Genomic DNA, 25,662 nt, shown 5'->3' with positions numbered 1-25,662 from the left:
CTCGACACACACTCACAGATGGAGATGCTGCCATATATAATCATATCTAAGTATGACGTCTTAAACACATAAGAATCATGGAGACACGCTCGTCACACACACCTCCTTCTTGACTCCTCCGTCCGTCTTGACCCACAGGATGCGGTAACCTTTGACCCCTCTCGGCACGGCATCCCAGCGGATGTGGGCGGAGTTGTGAGTGATGTCAGAAAACTGCAGGTTGCTAGGAGGACTCAGGGGTACTGGGAGAGAGAGGGCATGTTATTTAATGTATGTTTGTATTTTCTTTTAGTTTTGTTAGAACTAGTTTGAGTTGTAGACAGAGTGAGGATATGGTTGAAAATTGAGCAATTTGTAGGCTTAATGATAAAGGTTCAGAATAAGAGCCCTCATGAGGACAGGAGTAAAAAGGTGTATATGTGTGCATGTGCACTACTCACATGTAGTTCTTTGGATTGTAATAGGGTCACTGGCCTCGTCCCCAAACATGGCGTAAAGAGTGACGGTGTATTCAGTGCTGGGGTTCAACCCATGCAGCTCCAGCTCTGTCACTGCATCCGATAACTTTTCCTAGGAACCAAGACACACACGTTACAGGATTAAAAAAGACGCTCAGCTGCCACGTTTCTGTTTAAAATGATCAATTGTGTTTCTCTGTTCAATATATATTTTATTTTTGTATTATTCTGTGTGTTTATTTGTTTCACTACCTCCTTGTCTGTAAAGTCTCCATCATCTCTGAGCGGTGCGTACAGCAGCACATAGCCAGAGACTCCATCCACACTGTCCCATCTTGCTTTCATGCTGCTGTGAGTCACATCGAACAGCTGGAGGACCGTCACTGAGGGAAGGGCTACTACACACACACACACACACACACAACAGCACAGTTCAATCAAGGAGGAAACATAGTAATGAACCAAGTCTATTTAGTTTAGTAGATCCTAATTAAAAACTTTTGGATTGGCCTGCTGTCATGAGGGCATCGTTTTCCATATGTCTGGCTTCCATGGCTGTCAGACTTTGAATCCATCATTATATACTTGTGATTTCAGATGTTGACTGAAGCCTTAGTGTTAGGTTTTGTAAGTTAATTTCTACAATTGTGTGTTTATGTGTTCAAATAAACTTACGGGTTGTTTCTGATCCTCTGAGAGCTTCACTTGCCTCGTTTGCATACACAGCAAACACAGCCAGCTGGTACTCAGTGACAGAGCTGAGATGCTGCAACACCACTGAAGTCTCACTGCCGTCCACTACCGCCTGAGGTCCAGGAAGAGTGAGTGGGGGTAGGGTGTGCGGTGAAAGGAAGGCACAGGAAAGAGGGATGGGGTGCAGAGATGGTTAAGGGAATGGGGAAAAGGGTGCAACACATGCCAGAGAATGGAAAATGACAAATGGAGGGGAGGAAAGAGAGTTTGGGATAAAATGGGAAAAGAAAGGAAACACAATCGATTTATTAAACAGGATAAAGCCAAAACGTCTAAAGCAAAATAATATTTTTCATTCTAAACTGTACGGATGACAGTTGTGATAGAGATTAGGGCCGGGCTGAGCCAGCTGGAAAGGTCTCCTCACATGTCGCTCCATAACATCTGGTCCCCGTAAAACCAGCTAAGCGAAAGATTTAATGGTTTCTGTGGTCAAATGTTCTGGAAAAATCAAGCAGGTGCCTCTATCAGCCGGGGGATAATTTTTCTGGTTAGCCTTCTTTACTTGCAGGGATGTTTAGATGAGTTGTGATTGGAAGGAGGGGAGCGAAAGGTACGGATGAATAATGCCACAAGCGTCCCAGGGAAGAACTGAGCTTAATTCATACCCTTGCCAGAAGACCCAAGATACAGCAACTCCCACTGGTGCAGTAACATTGATGAAAAACAGAGCATACCCCGGTCTAAACCCCCCCTCTCTGTACCACTCTTGAGTCTCTTCACGTCAGTGTTAATTAGATCTTGCTTATGTTTCTACGTGTGTGTATTTTTAGACAGCAGTGAACTACAATGTGGGCTTGTAGTATGGCTATTTCTTATTCTTACTTAGTCATATATTTGTTTGTAGTGATTGCTTACTCCATGAGCTCCTAATTTAAATTGTGTCAAGTTAGAAGAAGTAAATATATGTGTGTCCTTATTAAAAATAAAACACAGTATGTACCTCCTGTGGTTCTCCTCCGCTAGCAGGGTAATAAACCACTCTGTATTTCTCTACGTTTCCGGGGGCGTGGCTCCATGAGACCCTAAAAGTCCGGGCCGTGACTTCTGATGTCACCAGCTCAAGTGGGGCTCCTGTCGTCTCTGGTATCTGTTCTGAACAAATAAAGAAGAGGAAATGTGAGGGATAAGAAACAGATTGCATACGATTATAAATAATTACTCCCAGTAAGGCAAGGCAAGGCAAGGCAAGTTTATTTATATAGCACCTTTCAACACAAGGCAATTCAAAGTGCAAAAGTAAGGGACTTTTGGCTAGAAAAACTCACATGCGTTGAGAATTTGAGTAAAGGAGATTGTGTTGGAATATCATCAAAACACATTAGACTTGATTAATGGTTTCTATATAAAAAAAAGATATCCATCCTGCATCTTTATTTTTATAGAAATTATAATTTTGGGGGAAAAGAGTGGGAAAGATGGAGAAAGAGAAAGATCTCTATAACCTATAACACTTTGAATTAAGTAGCCCAATCACTAGCCACTCAAGCTCTATTCAAATATCCAGGACTTGGTTCGCACTCCTTATAAGACCCACTTCACAACTATAGCTGGTGCAAGGCTCGTGATTTCAAAGTGACATTTTATAATCCAGTCATGCAAGAGCATTAGGAAGAGCCAAAGTGATTACACTCGCAAATAGTTTTCTCAACTGTTAAAAAACCCACTTTACCATAACTTAATATGCCTCGTATAATTTGAAGAGCAGTAAGTGATATCTCTCGCTTGCATGCGCTTACTGTTATTATACTAAGTATCAGCACAAAAATGCATCTCTGTGTGAAGGTGAGAAAGGAGCCACAATTTGAACTTTATTGACTTACACAACTATTTCTGCCACTTTTCAAGTGAACAACCTTGTGCAACACTATGAACGACTTAAAAGACATACAGTTTGGAACAACTATTATCTCTTTTGATTTCCAACGTGGGCAGACAACACGAGCAGCTTCCTCTCTTGTATCACCCAGCCCTTACTCTGTTTAATGTCCTTGTCTTGCTGCTCCACTTGTTCACACACAGTCTTGGTCAGAGCCCCTACGATGGAGCTCATGACGTTGAAATCAGCCACGTTGTAGACGTGAGATTCGCCTGGCTCTGAGGCGATGGAGTGCAGCTCATTCTCATCAGCATTCTTAACACCTGGGAAAGGAAAATCAAATGTATGACTCTCAGAACTACATTTAGAGACAGCGCTGCCAGACGGTGATGTACTAAGATCAGTTCAAAGAAAAAGGATGGAGATTCAAAGTGACCTAGAGTTTTAACTCTTTTAACAATGTGACTATTCCTAAGATTCATTGTCTCTGTGTGTGTTTGTTTCCTCCCTCACCAATGGCAAACAGCTCAACCCCAGCATTTCGCAGGCTTTCTGCCGGAGGTATGACATCATCCTGGGACTTCCCGTCTGTAATGAGGATCCCGATTTTAGGTACACCCACACGGGAGCCAGACTCGGGCTTGAAGCTGTTCTCCAAAATATAGGTCAACGCAAGGCCTGGAAAGAGAAAGAGGGAGGCATAGAAGAGGGATGAATAAACAGGATATCACAACAAACGTAGGTTTTGAACTTCCTAACAAACTGAACACTTATTAATAGCATAGCATAATGACTAATAGTATCAGTAAGATCCAGCACCTGTGAGAGTGTTTCCTCCCTTGTACGGCAGGTTCTTAACGGCATCAAGAACGGCATCTTTTGTGTAGAAAGCATTAAGATGCCACTCTATCCTGGGATCCCCACTGTACTGAGCCAGACCTGCAATCACACACAGAATTATATTACAGCGACTCATTCAATTCTTCAAAGTTGAACACCAAACAATGATAATCAAACTGATTTTGAATGTCAAATATTAGGGTTAATCTGAATAAAGCAATAAAACACAGACACAAACATCAAAAGAACATATTGGTCCCATGGTGTACCCATCTGTTCAGGAGGGAAAGTAGCAGGGACCCACCTATCCTTGTTTTATCGATGCCAACATCAAAGGCATTGACCAGATTCTCCAAGAACATGCGGACCAGCCGGAAGTTAAGCCGACCGATACTCCAAGAGCCGTCCACCAGGATTATGATGTCTGCAACGGCCTCAGTGTGGCACACAAACTGATCAACTACAAGAAGGAAAGAAGACAGAATCACATGAGACAAACAGACAGAGAAATGTACTTATCGGTGAATGAAAAGACAAATTCAATTTGTTTGTTTTTTACTTATGAAGTGCAGGTTTCACAGCCAAAACTCAGAAAACACAATAAAGGCAAACGCTGAATCAGCAGGTTTCAGGGTGTCTTTATTGAACAAGAAAGAATGTAAATACACACAGAGCATTTGCTTTGAAACTAATAAAAACACACAATGTGAACATTATTCAGCTGCCGTCTAGAGAGCCTTCTTCAAAATCTATGGTGTGTTTTCCCAGGATCTCCCCTTATGTCCTCTTCTTGAAATTAGTCTTTACATAAGTTGTTAAAAACAAACTAACTTTTCATTTAAAATAGTTTTACAGGGAAACGGTATGTATGTATGTATGTATGTATGTATGTATGTATGTATGTATGTATGTATGTATGTATGTATGTGTGTATGGATGTATGGATGTATGGATGTATGTATGTATGTATGGATGCGAGGAAGCTTCCACGTGTAATATTGAGGATAGATGTGAAAGCAGGAACACGCAGGCACAAACCCTTTTATTAGCTCATTTATCATAGTTCCATAACTGCTTACTTATGTACTCTGTATAATATCCTAAAAGTGTATCCAGTTAGTTCATTCATGTTTCACCTGCCAACAAAAGTAATAGTGGATCATCCAGAATATGCTGATCAGGTTAAACAGTTGTGTTTAAATGGAGAAAGGCGATAAAAGAGAGTGCTGACCTTAGGAAATGAGAGTTAATACTTAGAATTTTTAACTATCAACTGTAAAATAGTTCCAAATAAAAAAGGTATAGTTGCTATTTGGTTGCAAGAGGAAGACATTTCTTCCTCGGTGTTATGGGTATTTTATGGATCACAAGTACTAGCATAAACACTAAAACTGCAACACTGCAAAATGTATGTGACTTTTACTGTACTGCTTGTGCGATCATGTCAGGCTAACACTATCTTAAGATTGAAAGCTATAAAAGACACATTGTGTAACGTTACGCCATACAGGAATTTGTTTCAAGAAGTGATTTTCCAGACAGAGCCTTCTGTCTGCTGCCTGCTTCTGTCTGGCAGTTCAAACCATCCATCTGCTGCAGACGGCAGACGGAGAGAAGTGAAGACAACAAGGTCAAGAGATAGCTGAGGACAATCTTTGATTTGCAGATGCATAGCATTAAAGACTGAGGTGGTTTTCTTATAACAGCCAATCTTATTTCTTTTATATATCCTAAAAGATCAGGAGTCATTTTTTTAACAACTTACTGACTACGATGCCATTACACTGTAGAAGGTTTTGGTTTTTGTATTAATCAACCATCCCAACAAAAGGAGAAGGGAAGTTGTAGCTTAGTTTGAGAGTTTCAGCAAAATGGCAAAAGGCTGAGAGCGAAAAGATGATCATTTGTAAAGTTACCTTTCTTACAAAACAAACAAGCATGGCCTTTAAAGAAGCTCTAAGGTCACGAAATAGAAAGGAGAACCATGACTGAGCACCAGGAAGGCTTCTTTAAAGCGATACACATTCAGAGGGTGTAAGTATGTAACTGCGGTTGACACGGTGGGTAAAAAGAAAGACAAAGAACTTGATGGTTTGAAAGAAAGGGTCAGAGAGTGGGGCACTGTGCAACGTCAAAAGCCATCAAAGCAAACAGAGGAGATGTTAAACTGAGGATTAGAGGGTCGTAATTACAGCTAATTACAGCGCGCTGGTCATTCTCTGCTCTATTGTTGGCAGAGTGGTGAGACTGTCCTTCAACTAGACACAACACTGGTGTTTTACATATGAACCAATAATCAAGGCAGCCCCTCTGCTTCACATTATCCCCGCTGATGTCTGTAAACAGTCCGTTTGGTTTATTCAAGAGTCGCTCTTCCACAAAATCATTCTTTTATACTTTCAGAAACAATTTCCATAATTGCCAACGCTACATAATCTTTCTTAGTAAACACAACACTCTGAATCACAGTTTTATTGTTGTTTCATTCTGCCCAGGTTGTGTGATTTTATATTGGTGTGTGCCTTACATTATTCAGCATTTTTTTTTTGTCAACAAACAGGATGGATAAAAGGAAGTCTCTGCAAAACCTTAATACATTTGAATGCAGGACTTTACATTACACTGACACATGTCACTTGTTAGACGCTTTTATCCAAAGCGACTTACATACTCAATACTGTGGACAATCCCCACAGGAGCAATTTGGGGTGAAGTGTATTGCCCAGGGACACAACGACATGCTGACTGCAGTGGGGTTTGAACCTGTGCTCCCCTGATCCGAACACCAACGCACTAGTCCACTGCGCCACACACCTCCCTTTACTTTAGTAAAGATGTAGCTGTTCATTTCAAACAACAGGTACAAAATAATGATTTATTAGATAAACTCAACCGTTCTATCATCCCTTGATTAACCTGGGCCATCATGTTGCAGATATCTGTTAAACAGACACATAGAAGAATACGGGTTGTGGAGACATGGTGTTACACAGACAATGGTGTTTCCCCTCCAAACAATGTCAGCGAGAATGCTTTAAATATCTTAGTACTGTAGTTGCCATGGAATTGTTCTCTTTCCTGCTCTCTGTCTGAGAGCAAGACAATAGTGGCATTGTCAAAGGTCCCTACGCTCCTTCGAAGCCCCATCTGCCTTTCTTCTTCTCCTCATCATCTCTATCCTGCCTCTTCTCTTTCCGTCTAACGCCTTCGCTGCAGGTCAAAGGGCAGTAACTGGGGAACAGTACAGAAAAGTGTCTGTGCGCACATGAGGGATAACAAAGTGTGAACGAAAGAAAGCGAAGCAAGTGAAGCAGGAAGAAAGAAAACTGGTGAGAGAGAAAAATGCAGTGTTTGGGTTTGGTGAAATACCGCAAATATATTGACACATTCTGTGGTGCCAAGTCTTTCCTTTGTAGGAGTCTACGGTTACTCCTGTTGTTCTCTGGCTCTCTCCCTCACTCTGTCCATCTGCGGCTATCCAATAAGAGTCAGGCTTTGTTGGGCACAGAAACCTTTCTGAAACTCTCCGATAACCAAAACAAACTGCCACCGCAGAGCACAAGACATGTCAGTCACTACTATTGTGTGTGTGTGTGTGTGTGCGTGCGTGTGTGTGTTCCTGAATCTCTAGGATTCGCATTCACAGGCCTTAATTTTTATACAGGCCCCTTTAATAGTAGGGATGTCACAATTAAGGTTAGATGTGATTCTTGGATGAAGATACAAGTTAAAAAGGACACTTGCCAACGTTTTAACTTATTTTCACATGGTGTATTAGTCATGGGATGATGTATGTAATGTGGGGAATCTGCCAAACCTCGATATCTGTCTTAAATTTAACAACCATTTTAGTTACACTGTCCGCTGATGGTTTCTAACGTCATAGATGGCAGAAATACTACTGCAGTAGAGCTTGGCTAGTTCTCTTCTCTCTACACCTCAGCCAGATGTTGCATCTGAAACACTCTTTTCAGTCAAGCAAAAGGACATCTTGGTTTTCACAAAAGAAACCAAGTATTTCCACTTTCATACCACGTTAGAGCAGCTTTCACCATGGAAATTAAATTATACAAAGTGTTAATGTTTGAAAGCCAATTTTTCAAACATTGTTCAACAATGGATGGATCCCAGCAGCCAACACGTCGAAGTGTGCTTTGGATACTTAACTCCGAATTGTAAGTCGCTCTGGATGAAAGCGCCAGCCAAATACAATATTATGTAAAAAACCAATACGTTATTTCAGTTAAACAGTTCAAATAAATAGGAAATACCAAAGGTCAGTCCACCTTGTGAACCTTAGCGTGGGTTGTTGCTAGCTTCAGTTTTAACATCCTCACTTTAATCAACAGGTGGAACTTGGCCTGGGTCTTGAGGAGTTGTAACATTTATTGATATTTATTGATATTTATTGATTTATACATTGGCCGTAAAATAATTTGATTTACATCTTTGCTTGACTGATACATGGCTTAGAGAGAAGTCACAAAATCATCTAGAAAAACTGACTATTGAGAAACTCTCACACGTGACCCTAGAGCACTGAAGGACAGACTTTCTAAGCAAAGACCAGGACAAAGTTATCTATTAATATGAATGGTGCTGAAATGATTGTAATTTTAATGGGTTACATGAACAGGCACAAAAGCCACGTGGTGAGCTAGTACTTTGGCCTACCAGTGTCACTCAAACAGATTTGTGAGGATGTCTCTATATTCACTGATTGTGAACCATGAGGTTGGCTGAACTACATCTGAACCTTATTTGCATAGAAACAAGTGATTAGAAAAGACACTGCCATCCCTGAAACTATTTTTATGCGAGTATACATTTGGACAAGCAGCCATAATAACTGGCATGCCAGCGTGTGATTAGACAGAATGTCCACCTGGGGTCCATGAGAGAGGGAGCGACCACATGTTACCACTACAGTCCACAGTAGGCTGCAGTGCTGTGGGAAAAAGTATGTGACTCAGAGACAATTGCATTAACTTGTGTGGGTGTGGAAAAATGAGTATTAAAAATGTGACTGCAACAATGGCAGCCACTGTTAAATCTGGCTGCAACTCCCATTTGAGCAAAGACAGACATGCAGGGACAGAGACAGAGAACACAACTGGGAGATAATACAAATACACCATATAGAAAAACATATGTCTTAGTTAGTAGTAGTAAAACTTGCAGCAGTACACACACTGACACATAAAACGTTAGAATACAGGCCAGAATGCAAACAGCTTTGTCATCTCTTACTTTGGAAGACACACACACACACACACACACACACACACACACACACACACACACACACACACACACACACACACACACACACACACACACACACACACACACACACACACACACACACACACACACACACCACACACACACACACACACACACACACACACACACACACACACACACACACACACACGGATATAGTTGGGAGAGTAATGTAATGTATGCGCAATCCCCAAACAAATAAATACAGAGCACATCTTCTAACACTTATCTAGTTTAGCAAACTTTTCCTTCCTCTCCCTCCTCCCTCTCTCCGTTCTCATTAACAGGAGCTCTTCCCAGCCAGCCTTGATTTATTGCTGACCTCCATTTAGCCAGGGATCAGACAGAGTGTGCTGTCATTTCAATCTATCTGTAGTTAGGTTTTATTTCCCTCGCCACTGTGATTGTGTTTCAGTGTCTGGAATGAACATTGAGAACATTGACAGGCATGCAGATGGATGGACAGCAGCAGCGACAGTCCCCACATTAGTGAGAAGATTCCCTTTATTCACTTTGCAAAGGTTTGATTACTGCACAAACCTGCTTTATACAAGAGCACTTCACCTCCAAGATGAGGCTAATTTATAACACAAATAATTGGACATTTATTCCCAAGCAGTTTAACACAAGTTGATTTGTTTGATTTTGAGGTATCAATCCACTGAGTATTAAAATACACTTCAGTGAAATGGACGTTTTAACACACAGTGTCAAATGTTTTCCCAATATATCACTCCGGGATGAATAATAATAAGATCTTTTTCTCCTGTCTGCTGTTTATTATGGTGACCCAAATGTTTCAATATAAGCAATTTCCTGTGTTTTCTAGAGAAAATGTCCACTTTAAATCAATACAGTCTGGTCCTTTCCACCTTATCTGCTCATGTGTAGGTGGGCTCTGCCAAACTGAGATGAAACCGTGGATAGCATTTAAAGAGACAGACACAATGAAGTGAAAAACTGATCTCGCTAGAAGGTTTCCTTACATATGTACAACTGTTTAACCATATGGACCAGAGACAATATTTCTTGTAATTGTATACCCCCAGAAGATTATATATTTATTTCAGCTTCTGTGCCTGCAAATGTAAAGAATGTCTAGCTAAAAAAACGAATAAGAAAATCAAAGACATCTGAAACCGACAATCTGCCTACAGCCAAAGTGTTTTTTTAATCCTTACATTTCAAATACAATAGTGAGGCATTCATTTTAAAAACTTAAAGCTTGGACTCTTGGATTTCTTTACTTTTAAGTCTGAGTTTTCCTTAAAGAAATAGCATTACCTCCTGCCTTCATGAAATTACAATAAGTCTGAATAATTATAATTAAGTTTTTAGTCATAACTGCAGATAAAGATCATGTTATATGATCCAACACTCTAAAGCATCTACTCAATGGACCTTCAGTTTGTGAAAGGTGAGACCCGTTTTTTTTTTTTTAAACCTCTTTCCCAAGGCCAGCATAAACTTCAATGTTCAACTTGGGAGTCAATGTGGATAAAAAAGTGAAGAGAAGATGGAAATGTACACATCTACAATTAATTTCACATGAGATGAAAAAGACTTCAGCAGATCTACTGAAAGAACCACAAGCTAAGGTTGTTTTTGAACTGTGGCATTGGTAAAAAAAATTAAAAAACACCACTTCAGTGAATATCTGACTACAGTTTTATTGCTTGAAAACACATGTTTTCTAAGAAATTTAGACACAGCAGATGCAAGGGTTGAAAAAAATAATACAAGCGATCATCTCGATGTCATAAAAAAACTTGAGCATGAACACAGCTGATAGCCTGCTAAAAGAAAGCTCACAAAAACAAGACTTTGTTAGTTTTGTTGGCTGGTTTATTCAATCAAGACACAGGCAGCTGATTGATACACCTGTCATTTGCTCAGTGGCCCTCAGAGCGACTCAGACAAACTCAGCCAGGCACAAACAACATTCATATTCATCCTTGAGACCAGTGGGCTTATGGGAGTCAGTGTGTTTGTGAGTGTGTGACAGAGTGTGTATTTTTGTGTAAGGAGTGTGATGCAGTGGATTTTAAGGTGTAATCCGACAGCTGTTTTTAGGAGATTCGTGTCGTTTCACTAGAGACCGTTCCTTGCTTGGCCTTCTGATCTTTAATCTACTGTCTTGTTCTGTTACACTTCACTGAATGCAAAGATGCTCTGGGTGAACAAACCGTGTGTATGCTGAAAAGAAACATGGTCTATAAACTGTCTGTCTCTCACTACCTCTGTTTGTCACTGTTTGTCTTCCTCTAACCTCCTTGTCTGCACACACACACACACACACACACACACACACACACACACACACACACACACACACACACACACACACACACACACACACACACACACACACACACACACACACACACACACACACACACACACACACACACACACACACACACACACACACACACACACACACACACACACACACACACACACACACACACACACACACACACACTTGTTGAACTGTGTGGGTTTCTATTACGAAAGTCCCTCTTATCATGTCTGGTTATTTTTTAGCTCCATGCACACATTGTAAGAACTTTAAAGATGGGTGTGGCTGTCAAAGTAGGCTTTTTTGTGACACATGTAATACCATGCTGGCTTACTTATTAATTCTTCAGGAGGGACAGTTTGCCTGCCAGCTCACCCCCCGTTTCTATTTAGTTTAGGTCAAGCACAGGCAACTATTATTTTTGACAAATGTATATAATCATTAACTCAAGCAACTTCTGTGGCGGAGTCAGGACACTGTGAAAGAAGGATTTACTGCAGCTCAACTTATTACTAAGAGCCACAAAAAAATCATGGAAATGTTTACAAAAAAGAGCTATGGTTTGGAACTATCTCACAAAATACAATATTAGTTTTAAAACCATGATCTTCTGAGCAATAAATGGGACTCTTCAACCTTTAAAACACTTCAAGTTCGGTTCAAAAAACGTAATTTTAACCAAAAAGTGTCAACAATTGGGATCACAAGAGTTGGAAGATCGGGCTAAAAGGAGGAATGATAGGAAAGAGAGCTTAGGGGAACAATAAAAGTTAAGAAAGGTAAGGCAGTAAAACAAAGTAGAGAGATGAAAAAGAAAAAAAGAGACAGGATGAAGGAACAGGGGCTCAATGCATTAGGGGGGATTGAGGAGAGAGAGAGCAGAGAGACATACAAGCAGAACAGAAGGTAGGTAAAGTATATTTAGTCATAAATTCATTTAGATCAAGAGTTATTAACCTATTTCCCTCAAAACCACAAATGTTAACCTTGTTATGCTGCTGGAAAAACAGTCTGTGGATTAAAAAAAGTTAATTGGATTCATCCTTTGAGCTCCATAAATATCTGTTCAACATACATTTCTCTAGAAAATATAAATGGTGGCACTACAGGTAGGACAGGGCTTGAATGTGAAAAATTCTGAAAAATTATTCAAGAAATACTTTGCTGTGTCGTATCTAATTACACATATCAGATGTAAAGGTGTTGCGTTCAGGCAGTGTTGACTATAATAACCTTATCCAACTTCAGTTAATGTACAGTTTGTAATGTGAAGGTTAAATACAAATGTTCTCTTCCATAAACACATTGTTCAGTTTGGTTGATTCTAGTTAAACTACCTGTGCAGTGGGCTTGTTTCTGCGTAATAACCTAGTAACTGCCGTTGCTTGTACCCCAGCCAAAGAATTGTACAGTGTGATATAACTTATTCTTGTGACCATGAAGGGAGAGAGGAGAAAAGCCATCGCAGGGGGAAAAGAGAGGAAGGAAGTGGGCGCTAATTATTCAAATTAACCCCTGCACTTAAGAAGTCCTTGCCACTAATGACTGAAACGCCATTAGCACATCCACACACACATGTACTTGTTATCCACTGTCATACAATTAGCTCAACTCAGCCATGAACCCGCTCACTTAATCGAGGACAAGGACAGAAGTCTGGCTAGCAAAGAGACCACACACACACACACAAACCCACACACACAAACCCACACACACGTCCAAGTGAGCAATGGCTGATCCCCTCCAAAGTCTCTGAACACACATCCAACGTGTGTGAGGATAATATTTCTGAAGTTCCTCGCAACAGGAACAATTCAGCCGCTGGAAATTGTCCAAAACTAAAATGTAGACCCCAACTTGCGATAATGGAAAAAGTGTGAAAAATGTCCCTCTCTCGAGGACATTTACCTGGGTTCACTCTTTGACGCCTCACTTTTCATTTGGGTTTATTTTTATACTTTCTCTTTAAATACTCTCTTTAACGCTCCCCTTACTTTGCCCTTCACACTACACATCAGCTCATATTGAAACTGTGCATTTTCACATAATTTGTGGATCACTTTTACGATCAATTTAACATTTTCTTGGAACCTTTCATGCTTTTATGCCATGACAGGTCGTGACAGATGTTTTGCTCTCAAACGGAAAGAAGTGATGTAATTTAAAAAAGATCTTTAAAGACCAGTTAGTTTGTAGCCCGCATATTCTTGAAGGAGCTGCATGTGTTTACTGTATTTGACTCCATTCATTTGTGGTATCGGTTTTGGCCTCTTGACTCAGTCTCTCTGGCTATTTGTCAAACCTTTGACATCCTGTGTAGCCACTGAACATCACACCGAGTGAATAGAGGCCAGAAATGTAATTAAATACAGGGCAAAATCCACAACAACAGAGGAAGTCTATAACTGGTCATTCTGGAATCTAATAGGGCAATAAATAAAGTAACAAACACAGGCAGTCATACAGGTATGCACACACACACGCATGCACAAAAAGATGGAGAGATGTAGACTACATGAATGTTAAACCTGGGAATTAACAAAGTGATAAATATGGAAGGATGAAAACACACGCGCGCACACACACACACACACACACACACACACACACACACACACACACACACACACACACACACACACACACACACACACACACACACACACACACACACACACACACACACACACACACACACACACACACACACACACACACACACACACACACACACACACACACACACACACACACACACACACACACACACCTATCCAGTGTGTGTTCCAAAGCTAAAATAAATGATAATGTTAGGAATTAGGGTTGGCTATAAATATAAAAACCTGGCTCTCCAGGTGTGTGTCTGTCACCCTCTGCAGATGTGATGGATACTAGAGGACTCTTTCCGTCTCTTTAACTATCAGAGTGGTGAATGTCAACTGAATCTCATTGGCCTTCAGTTCAACTTTAACTACGTCTGTCCCTGGGGTTCACTCTGAGTGTGTGCCTGTGTGTGCGCTGGTTCAGTGTGAAGAAGGCAACACTTGGCTCACATCCCATTAGGTAATATTTATTGAAAAATGCACAGTAGGAGAGGAGAGCCTTTTTCCCTCCATTGCTACATTTGTTTTACTTGTTGGTGTATGCTTTTGGCCTTGTGCTCTGATTGCTCTATGTACGAAACCTAAGGCAAGGCGGCCATTTAATTAGAGGATTTGTATCCAATGTTAATCTAGTTAACTGACTTTTATTAAAGTGAAGCCAAATACAATCAAGCAAATTAACTATAAGTGTGCAATTGTTAACATCTTACAATTTAATTTGTTTATTTGTTTCAAAGGCAAACTAAGGCCCCGTCCACACGGAGACGAAAACAAAAATGAACCGAAGTCGATATCAAAAAAGTCTTCCGTCCACACGGAATCGGCTCAAGAAACGTGTCCGTCCACACGAGACCGCTCGACCCGCTGGAGACGCTGTAGTACATATGCCGGGCCTGTAAGTGGCGCTGTACTTCCGCCACAAAATACACCAAAAGCAGCTAATAAGATCCCCCGAGCATGGTTGCCATGGTTGCCTGGTTGCCCTTCTGTTTATTCTCCGCGGTGGAAATAGCAACATGTAGTTCATGTAATTCTCCATGTCCACTTGTTGCTGATGGTTGTGGTAGAGGAGCTGTAGATTTTGCACTAACATCTGTAGCATGGTCAGTAGCGTCTGGAGCATGAACGCAACCCTGTGATCCGCCATTGTTGTTGTTGTTGGCGAAACGCATCAGCAATGACGCGGGGGTGAGCGGGAGAGGTGGGGAGAGGCAGGGCTATGGCGTCATCGTTTTCAGGAAATGATTGTATTGGGCACATGGAGCCGCACGCGTTTCCTCAGACCTACCCACCTTGGGAGCCGTTATCACAGGCTATCGGATTCGGGCTCCGAATCCGCGTTTCCGTGTCGGCCTTGTGTGGACGAACCGTCTATACCAGGGGCTTTCAAAGTGTGGGAAGGTGAGCCTCCCCTCAGAGAACATAAGAACAGCCGCGCCCCCCCTCCCAATTATTATTGCTATCATTATTATTATTGTTGTTATTGCTATAATGCAGGGGTATTCAATTGCATTTCAAAGAGTTCCAGTAAGAGAAAATGCCAGTAAATGCTCTGTTTTCGCTGTCTACAGATTCTCTCTTCTTGTCTCGTCTCTGTGTGTGTGTTTGAATCTATCGTGCTGACTCACTGACTGCACCGATTTGATTGGCTGAGTAGCGTCACCTCCTTAAAACATTGAACAACAACTTTTTAAAACCTTTTTATCTTTATGTTTTAAACTTTTTTTTAAACATTTTTAACATTTTCAACATCGTGGATAAATCCTTATATGCTCCTGGCAACACACTGAACGTCAACTTTGCCTCCTTATTACATTCACCCAGGGGCGGATCTAGAAAAATATGCATGGGGTGGTAAGAGGGTGGCAGGAGATTTTGAGGGGTGGCATCCCCTGGCAGAAGTATATGCTGATTTAATCGCAGTCATATCAATCAATGTTAACTTGGAAAGCCACAATATTGATATTTTAACTCAATAACATTATGTGACATTATTGTGGCACATCAGTAAAGCCTTAAATAGAGATATACAGTATAAGGCGGCAGACATAATTGAATGAATTTTAACTGAACGATAACTGAATGAGTTTGTTTCACTCTTAGACCAGCAGGGGTACCAAATATATGCACAGACTGCTGCAATAAGTACATTAATTAACTGTCTCATCAATGTTTGTCTGAATTAATATGATAATATTAACAATCATATCATTCCTATCAGCTGTCAATCACTGTTATGATTCACATATTCAGTGTTATTATTAAATAAACTATATTTTTTGGAGGAGTTAATGATGAATGTTCCTCAAGATGCTTGCTCACCCTCATATATCAAAATTCAAAAGAATCAAAAGAACAGTTCAGCGCCCCACAACTTCATTGCAAACAGTTACAACCTTGACTTTACATCAGAAAGAACAAACATTAAAGAAGTGACTAACTGCATTAGGGTTAAAAAACGTGTATTCAGCTAAAACATATACATCGCCGCAGTTATTATCCAGAGGAAAGTCCTTACGTCTACTGGCCTAGTTAAATCAAATGAGTTACTTTTTTTTGGCTGGTGTAGTTTTACACACCCTCTTATTTGACTTTCTCAGGACTTAAAACAGTTTTTTGGGGGCAGACCCCCTCAAAGAAAAAAAAAAATACACATATGCCCCTTTCACACCAACGCGGTTCCCGTTCTAGCTCCGTGCTAGAGCTTTTCTGGTTCGGAACCGGTTTTTCTTTTCACACCGCCCAGAGCTCGACTGGTCACCGTTTACGTCGCTGATTTTCTCCCCAACGGCATCGGGTCGATGATCGTGTTGCTTTTAATTATACGAAGCCAGATTAAATTAAATAACTACTTCTCAAACCTTATACATTTCTCCAGAGTGCCGTGGTTCATTGTTTATTCATGTGTTTCAGCGGCATTTACCGACCGCTGCAGTGCTGCCCGCTGTTTGGCATCACAACGCTGTTATGAAAGTTTCTCTGGTATAAAATGGGTGATGTTAGCATAGCAACCGAAGCTAAACTGACTATCTTGACTACTTGTTGCTATCCTATTGTCGCATAAGCCGGCCCATTTTACCGGCGTATTTTTCATTATGATTCTACTTGTGATAGTCGGACATGAGTCATGACAACCTGTGCAGCCCATGTATTGATTCCATCCGATAGCTGCTATAATACAAAACAAAACGTCTGCCTGCTCTCCACAATGATCAATGACAGCGAACGGATGGTCAAAGTAAGGTACAAATAAACAGAATCACACTAAGCCTGGTTAGTGTTGCCTGACTTTATAAAGTGTGTTTTTTTTAATAAGTGTGTGGTTGCGTTCTAGTCACTTTGCTCAGCGCTACTGCTTGTTACAACTTTCATTTGCCGTACTCGCCATAAACTGTTATTGCTCAGGTTGATCCCGCCCCTGCCCCCGCCTCCGACGTAAGCGTGACGTATGCGGTTCACCGGGTTTCGGAGCTTAGAGGCGGCTCCGCTGCGGTGTGAACAGAAAAAAACTGTGCTTTTCAGGCTCTCGCTCCGAGCCGGCCCTGGAACCGCGTTGGTGTGAAAGCCGCAATACACACGTAAGGTCATCATCTTAACAGTTTTTTATGCTTATCGAGTCATCCGTGAGCAGAGCATCAAGTTGGCATGTCTAATACAGCTGAATGCGGCAATTACCATCTTGTTCAGCAAAACGCCTCACAAACGTATTAAGATTTAAAGCTTTAGTGCGTTTTGATTCAATGCTGAGTACAGCCAAACTTGACAGTCTCTTATCTGTCATTGTAGACCGCAAATACCTCATTCCTTCCTTCTACTTGGGTCCGAATGCTTTTCGTTTTGCGCCGTCCCGTTCAAATGAAATCGCCGCCAATCACATTTCCTCGCTCGCGCCAGGGCCAGGGGAGGGGTTACAAGGCTCGCGTCTTGTGCTGCAGTCACTTGCACTCGGACATTAGGGATTTTCTCTCATAAATGTCCGATGAGCCACCACTTTTATTTCAAAACAAAGCTGCCAACTGGGGTGGCAGCTGGGCTGGCAAGGCTATTTTTAGGGTGGCAGTTGCCACCCCATGCCACCCCGGTAGATCCGCCCCTGCACTCACCCCTACTTTAGTGGGAACAATGAGTCTGCTTCTTTGATGCGCACAGGCGGATGATGCAGGGATGCAATGTAGACAGGAATAAACACAGATCATCCTCTGGCTGCAGCCTTGACTGGTACTTGCTTTTGATCAAAGTAAGTATTATTACAATTAAAATAAAGGGCGGTGCCGGCCGTCAGCGAACCGAGCCGGTCGTCAGCGTTCTGTGATCCTCCAGAACACACAGATGGCCAGTCCACCCCTGCCAGGACCGGTCCATGAAAATCCTAGCTTCAAATAATCGTGGTCATACTTCCTCCGTTTTCTGCCAGACGCCGTCTCCTCTCTCACTTTAGGTAACTTCACAAAAAATCGATCCATGTTGCCGCTCGCATAAAGTTGGCTGAAGTTAACTAGCTAGATTTCACTGTTTCTCGTTATTTTTTTCTCACGCTGCGCCTCCCCTGAAGCTCTCTGGCACCCCCACACTTTGAAAACCGCTGATCTATATGATAGAGAACGTTAGCGGATTCAACTCGTTTCGTCTTTGTGTGGACGGGGCCTTAAACCCATATACAGAGATTACAGTGGGCCAGGTGACAACACAGTGTCAATAGTAGAGAAACCAGTATTGACCAGTGGCGAGCCGTCAGGGCCCTCTAGGCCCTCTGTGAGGGCCTAAGATATTCCAAAAAATAATATTTAAAAACATTAAAAAAAATATATTTTTTAAAATATATATTTTTTTAATATTATTTTTGTTATATTTTTCATTAGTTTTACCGAAAAAAAACTTGATTTAATAAAATAACATTTCCAAATAAATAAATCCTTCGAATCTGCCTGTTCAGTCTCTGTTTGAATGTAGGGGTTACATGAAAGAAGCTGCCTGGCCCTCTCTGCGATTCACAGAGGGCCCGCTATAGTAACTCAACGAGAGAGTAATGTCAAATGACAGTACAATTGACCAATCATATCTTCCCTCTAAATGGGTGGGTTTTATTATCGCGGACTAGATGACAAGTTCCGCCCGCTGTGAAACTTTTCTTGTTTCCATAGCAACAACAACTTCCTGTCAACAGCGTGAACTCGCCTTCAAAATAAAAGCATGCCAAATTACACTTAAAACATACAACGGCAACGAAAGTAACAAACAAAATGCAATATCATTTTCAATGTCAAAGAACACAAATTGGGTTCACAGGTGTTGTTTTGTGTGATAGAGGGTCGCTGTCATTGATGCGTTTTGCACCCCGGGCCGTTGTTTTGATATTCCGCTGAAGTATACGCTGTGACGTAATAACTTTTTTTTTTTTTTTTTTCGAGGGAAGGGGTGGGGGTCAGAGGGCCTAGGTATAAAGCTCACGGCTCGCCACTGGTATTGACTCAGAGAATCTCTTAGATCTGCAGGGCGACAGCCATCTGTTTTACTACTTTAGGCTACTGACCCACATTTCTAACAAATACAGTCATAGACACACCTGTAATACTCTTCTACAAGCACACACCACACACACAGACGCACACACACTCATAAATACACACAGATGTCCTCTGATCTAATACCATGCAGCTGTCCAAATAAAGGCTATTATTTTGAGAAACATTGTTCAGGGTCAATATCCAATAAAAAAATATAAGTGTCTTGCACAGGGGACGACAAATAGATATGTTCTTGTTTTGATAAGCAAAACAAATATATATATATTTACTGTCATTGACTGCCAGTTCATTTTGATAAAAATGTGGATAAAACAAGTAGAAATGGCTGAGCTTTAATATGGTGGATAATAGAACACAAATAAAGGATGCTGATGGCTACCGTGTTCAATTAGATGGTTCGCTTGACAACATATTCTCGTGTTTAGAACTTAACACAATGTACAGCTAAGGCTGATGGGAGTGTGTTACTTCTGCAAGTAAACCTGATTATGGATATAAGGAAACAGTCAGGGGAACAAAAAGCCCTTTCAGTTTTATTTATTTATATTAAATAGTATGTATTGTACAAAATACATTTGAAATCTATTCAGTAGTTGTCGAAACATTTGACTTATAATAAATGCATGGTGGTGCAACAACAACGTATTTTACAAAATGAAATGCTAATCCATCTAAAACTGGCTAAGATATTCAAGACTGGTCTAGAATAATGTATGGACCAACGGAAAAACATTGCCATCTCTAGAGCAATGATGCAGGGCTAAATAAACAGTTATATATTCAAAAATGATCCACAAAAAAACATTTATGATAATTATGTATAAATGCTCAGATGACAAATGTGAGAATTGTTGCCATAAAAAGCTTTTGAAAGTTTATCCAGGCATTGTACCAAAATGGAACCACTGAATCATGGGAGCAAAGATGGCAACCTGCTGAACTGACGTCAAATGGCCGCATATGTAATAGCATTACACACACTGTCTACATGTCTCAGTCCCAACTGGAAGAAGTAAACGTTTATATTTGAACATATTGGACTGTGAGACTAAAGTATGGATGTCACTAAAGCACTGAAACCGCAATGTCTTAATGCAGCCAGGTGAATGAGGAGTCCAGAGGGACTCTTTTGTTGGCAGAACTGACAGAAACAAGCGATAAATGAGTGTATGAAAAGGTTTGCTGGCACTCCAGCTGCCAAGTAGTTAAAAAAAAAGTAGTTTTCATTCATTATATCTTATATATGTATACAAGCCCTTAACTTAGTTTTAGATCTGACCTGAAGTCATGATAACTTTGATGTACAAAAAAATACAAAGAAGATTCATTTTTCTCTTAGGAGTGATTCTCTGCTCTGTTCCTGCATTTGAGATCGATTTCAATTGTATATTGACTTTCTTTATTAAATATAACAAAAGACAAACTTTGTCCATGAATCATTTATCAGTTTCTCTTAAAGGTCCCATGCCATGGCCATTTCTACTGATCATAATTCCATTGGGGACTGGTAATTCATTTCATTTCAAACCTTTATTTATCCAGGTGTATCCCATTGAGATCATTGCTCTCTTTTTCAAGGGAGACCTGCTCAAGTAGGTTCCACATGAAACATAAAAACATAAACAGAACAACAAAAAGGACATAATACAGCATCATTACAGGGATTACAATTTACATAACTATCCACATGAACAGGTACCAACAGCATCCGATTGAGTAGCATCCAACCAAGCTTTAAAAACATTTAGTGGCACCAGATTGCTCAGTTTCCATTTAATTTGCAGACTATTCCAAGACAGAGAAGCCGCGCATCTAAATGCTATCTTCCCTAAGACAGTCCTAGCAGTTGGCACATTTAATAAAACCACAGCATGCGATCTCAGGCAGTAGCCACTTACAATTCGCCGTGAGATCAGGGAGCAGATATAGGATGGAAGTTTCCCTAACATGGCTTTGTATATAAAAATGTACCAGTGACTGAGCCTCCGTACAGTTAGTGAAGGCAAACCTGCCCTTGCATACAGGGTACAGTGATGGGTTAATACTTTACAGTTTGTCACAAATCTCAGTGCACTGTGATACGCGGCATCTAACTTGATCAGGTAATTGGCAGGTGCATTCATATAAAACATGTAATAACCGGAAAAGCATGACATGGGACCTTTAAGAATTTCCTCCACAAAAACGAAATAAAGCAACTTTTAGACACTCAAACGGCTTCAACTTATGAATGATGCACATTGCACACACCTACAAATTCAAAAAGGAAATGTATATTTTCTCACTGCCTATGTCTTTGATTGATCCAGTGTGCCTCTGACTCTAATCACACTTCCTGTCTTTAAATCCCCCAAAAAGTTCACCTTTAAAGAGTTAAAGAAAAGAGTTCACATGTATTTAAGCTTCCAATTCAATTGTAAAAGTGAACATATTATCTGTCTGTCAATTCACAGTTATTACTTAAGGATTGTTAAGGGCAGCTAAAGATAAGGTCATTATGCTCCACAGCTACTATTGTTCACTGATGAACCGAAGGAGTCCCTTCTCTGATTGGACAGAATGATATAGCACTTTATTTATCAGTAGTGTGACAATTTCCTATATTAATCTGATTTGCAGTTTTATATCATGTGAGTTCCTATCCCGTTGAATATTTTGAATTCTTATCCTGCACAGTAGCCTAGGTTTTTAAATCATTGTAGCATGTCTTGGTATTTATGATTATTTTCTCTGCAGACAATGATACAGTGAGTTGAAGAAAAAAAAGTCTGACACTTCCAACTCAGAGAACTGCTATTCAAGGAGAAAAGGAATTCTCTCCACATTTTCCAGCAGTCTGCAGCTGAATCCGGTGCTTGGATCACTCTTTGATTTAAAGGCTACAAAAGAATTATTGGATCCTCTCTCCAAATGAGATTGGACTCTGGAGCTCGTGACCGATGGTTTGAACCATCGACGTTTAGGGTGAAACTTGGACAGAATACAAACTAAAGTAAAATATCTCTTTTAAAAACCGTTCTGTGTGCTCAGAGCCGAGCTCAATGACACCACAAGAGCAGACAGAACATTTGTTTTATTTAAAGCTCCTGGAGAGGACAGTCTGTATTTATTTCAGAGCAGCCTGTGCTTATAGTCTGCAAGGTATGGTTAAGTAATTTGTAAACTATCTTAACAACCAAAGTAGGTGGTCAGGCTAAATATTTTACTGAGAGCAGAATAAGTTCCGTGACACTTCCTTAATGGTCCTCTCCCCTGTACTTTAAAACTCAAACAATCAACAAATACCCATACACACATATAGATATGCAGAGTTGAGATCCAAAACAGTGTTGTATTTCATGAAGGAAAATTCAAATTTTACATAACATATTCAGAGTATATTCAAATGAATGTGTCATTATAAAAAAATCCTTTCAGAGCTACGATCCAAACATGAAAAGGCAGGGTGTGCACACAAAGACCAGTGACTTGTCTGATGTCTGTAATACACCAACAACACACCAACCATCAGAGAGGAGATGGCACTGTGAGCCAGCTGTTAATGAAAGGTTTTGTAAACAACCCACCCCGACATAAAAGCGAGCTGATTACTACTCTGGAACAAAGCGAGGATGTACTGGGATAGCATTGCTAATTCACACACAAACGTGCCAACGCATACACACACTATCTCTTTGGATCACTGTGGGACATTGGTATTATCACTGCCGAACATAAACACACACCCACAGCCTGATGCAGAGGAAGAGAAAGAGAAGCAATCACACGTTACAGTGCAACATAAAAGAGCAGTCTCCAAAGTGAGACATTATCATCACCACTATAGTACACAAAGCTGCACACACAGCCACCAATACACACAATACATGAACAAATTATATTGAAGCACAGCCGGATATTATCATAATCCCCAACAGGTACACAGCAGAAGACCAATCAAGGTCACCTCCACTGCAGTGAATGGTGAGTGGCTCAGATAACAGCAGACTGAAGGAAATCCACTTTTTAATCTACCTACTGACAGGAGGAAAGGGAGATGAGCAAGAAACAAAGAAGAAGAAAAAAACAGAAAAGATCTAAAGCTCTGTGTGGGTTTGTGCAGGCAAGCATGTTTTTAAACGAGAGATAGACAGAGAGAGAGAGAGAGAGAGAGAGAGAGAGAGAGAGAGAGAGAAAGAGATGAGAGAGAGAAATAGAGACAATATAGAGATAGAGATAGAGAGAGAATAGAGAGTAGAGAGAGATTAGGAGAGAGATGAGAGAGAGTAGAGAGAGAGAGAAGATAGATAGAGATAGAGAATGGAGAGAGAGTGAAAAGTGGCTGATGAGGTGGGATGAGAGAGTGATAGAGAGAGAGATGAGCGAAGAGTGCGGTACCACAAACAGGTTTTCAGGATTATTTTTGGTATGTTTATAAAGTTAACAGTGGTGTGAGGTCCCCGGTTCAAAGAAGAAAGTTTCAGTCAGGTTTGGTGTGAATAAGTGCATTGGTTCGAACAAGGTGTGTTGGATAAGAGGACGACAGCTGTGAATATTCTCCAAAACAATAACAGCCTTAATTCTGAACTGACTCTGTGTTGCCCTCTATGGTTGAAGAAAGCACAAATTAAAATTAATTTGGCATCGCAAAACAATAAAATATGTCTAATGGGGAATTAAATTAGCACCAGCCTCCTGCCAAATACAAGGTTTAGTTCACTGTCTGGTACCACTGACACAGTGTTTACAGTTCTGAAGCGCTCTACAGAGGCCTGTACTACGAATCCAGTTTAACATACCCTGGATATGTTTGAGTTACCCAGCTTACCTAATCCAAAACAAACGCGCTCTCGCTAAGCGGTCCTACAATGCTGGTTATCAACTCGGTAACTCAAGCCTGGTGTGCCCTATCTAGTTATGTGCGCGTTCACATGAATGGTTAGCAACATTTGACCAATCACAAACATTGACAAGCGTACTGACAGCGCAGCGTCATACTTCCTCAATGAAAAGTGAACTATAATATTAGACAAATATGAAGAAGTTAAACTTTAAACATCCATGACTTAAACACTTTATCCAGGATAAAAGCCACATAGCTGCACCTGCAAGGTGAATACAGCTGGTAAAAGAAAAAGTGTTTGAATGCGTACATTAACAGGTTTATGATATCACTGCCCTGCACTGACTTTAATTACATTTGGCTCGAGTGTTTCGTCAACTTAATGTGTTGCTTAAAATAATACTTAATCTTAACGCTAATGTTATAATAGTCAGATTGCTCTGAAGATGGGAGGTGATATTCTATTAATTTTCACGTTCACACAGTCAGTTGATTTTTGCCGGCCATCTTTCCTGCAACGGCAGTTTTTCTGTATTTCCTTTATCCTGTAATATGACTTGATCGCTTTAAACTCCGCACACTGAGCTCTGATTGGTCAGCAGGCGGTGCTTTCACTGAGTTGATCTCTCATCCTGGAACCTAACCTGCTCCGGAGGAGGTTAGCCGTTCAGCATAAGTTACCATGGAGATCTAGCCCGCTAAGAAGTGAACCAGCGTCGTAGGACCGGAAAGCCAGAGTTTTCCCTGAAGTTAGCTCGCTACGCAAAAATCCGGCTTCGTAGTACAGGCCTCAAGTCAAGTTGCAGTGTAAATATTTCTCTATCCAAAATGTCATCACTACAACATTTAATCCTATTGGACATTTGTGTGAAATTGTCAAAATGAGTGTGTAAATTATGAGTTATGGCCAAAAAGTAGTGACCTTTGACCAGTTTATTCAGTCCTTTCTTGAGTTAATGTGAATGTTTGTGCCGCTATGTGAAGAAATTCCCTCAAGGCGTTCCTAAGACCCGACAAGAAGACGAACAAACAGAGAAAGAGAAGCATATAGGGAAGGAGAACCCTAAACATAATGCCTCTGGCCTCGGTTATCGCCATTGCAGAGGCAGGGAAATTAAGTGGCCGGTAAATAATTCAGCGATGATAATAATTAATTGTGAATCCAATACTTTTCAACAACTCAATCAGTATGCAGGTTAATCCATTGCATAAGGGCACTTTAAATGCTACCATAGATTGCAGTCAATGTGAAAT

The 25,662-nt window shown here is 40.7% G+C and overlaps 1 protein-coding gene across 1 annotated transcript in view; it reads right to left on the bottom strand.

The window, feature by feature from the left end:
- col14a1a (collagen, type XIV, alpha 1a) overlaps positions 1 to 25,662 on the bottom strand; it is a 119,274-nt gene that overhangs the window by 76,613 nt on the left and 16,999 nt on the right. The window contains 9 exon segments of the mRNA XM_034128030.1: positions 103 to 242; positions 441 to 570; positions 711 to 856; positions 1,134 to 1,263; positions 2,155 to 2,306; positions 3,189 to 3,353; positions 3,544 to 3,708; positions 3,850 to 3,969; positions 4,175 to 4,330. Of these exon segments, the coding sequence (XP_033983921.1) occupies positions 103 to 242; positions 441 to 570; positions 711 to 856; positions 1,134 to 1,263; positions 2,155 to 2,306; positions 3,189 to 3,353; positions 3,544 to 3,708; positions 3,850 to 3,969; positions 4,175 to 4,330 (1,304 nt within the window).

The sequence above is a fragment of the Trematomus bernacchii genome, unplaced genomic scaffold, assembly GCF_902827165.1.
Source record: "Trematomus bernacchii unplaced genomic scaffold, fTreBer1.1, whole genome shotgun sequence".
In the NCBI taxonomy this organism is placed as follows: domain Eukaryota; kingdom Metazoa; phylum Chordata; class Actinopteri; order Perciformes; family Nototheniidae; genus Trematomus; species Trematomus bernacchii.
Note: the sequence above shows the minus strand (reverse complement) of the source record. Positions and strands in the feature narration are given on the sequence as shown.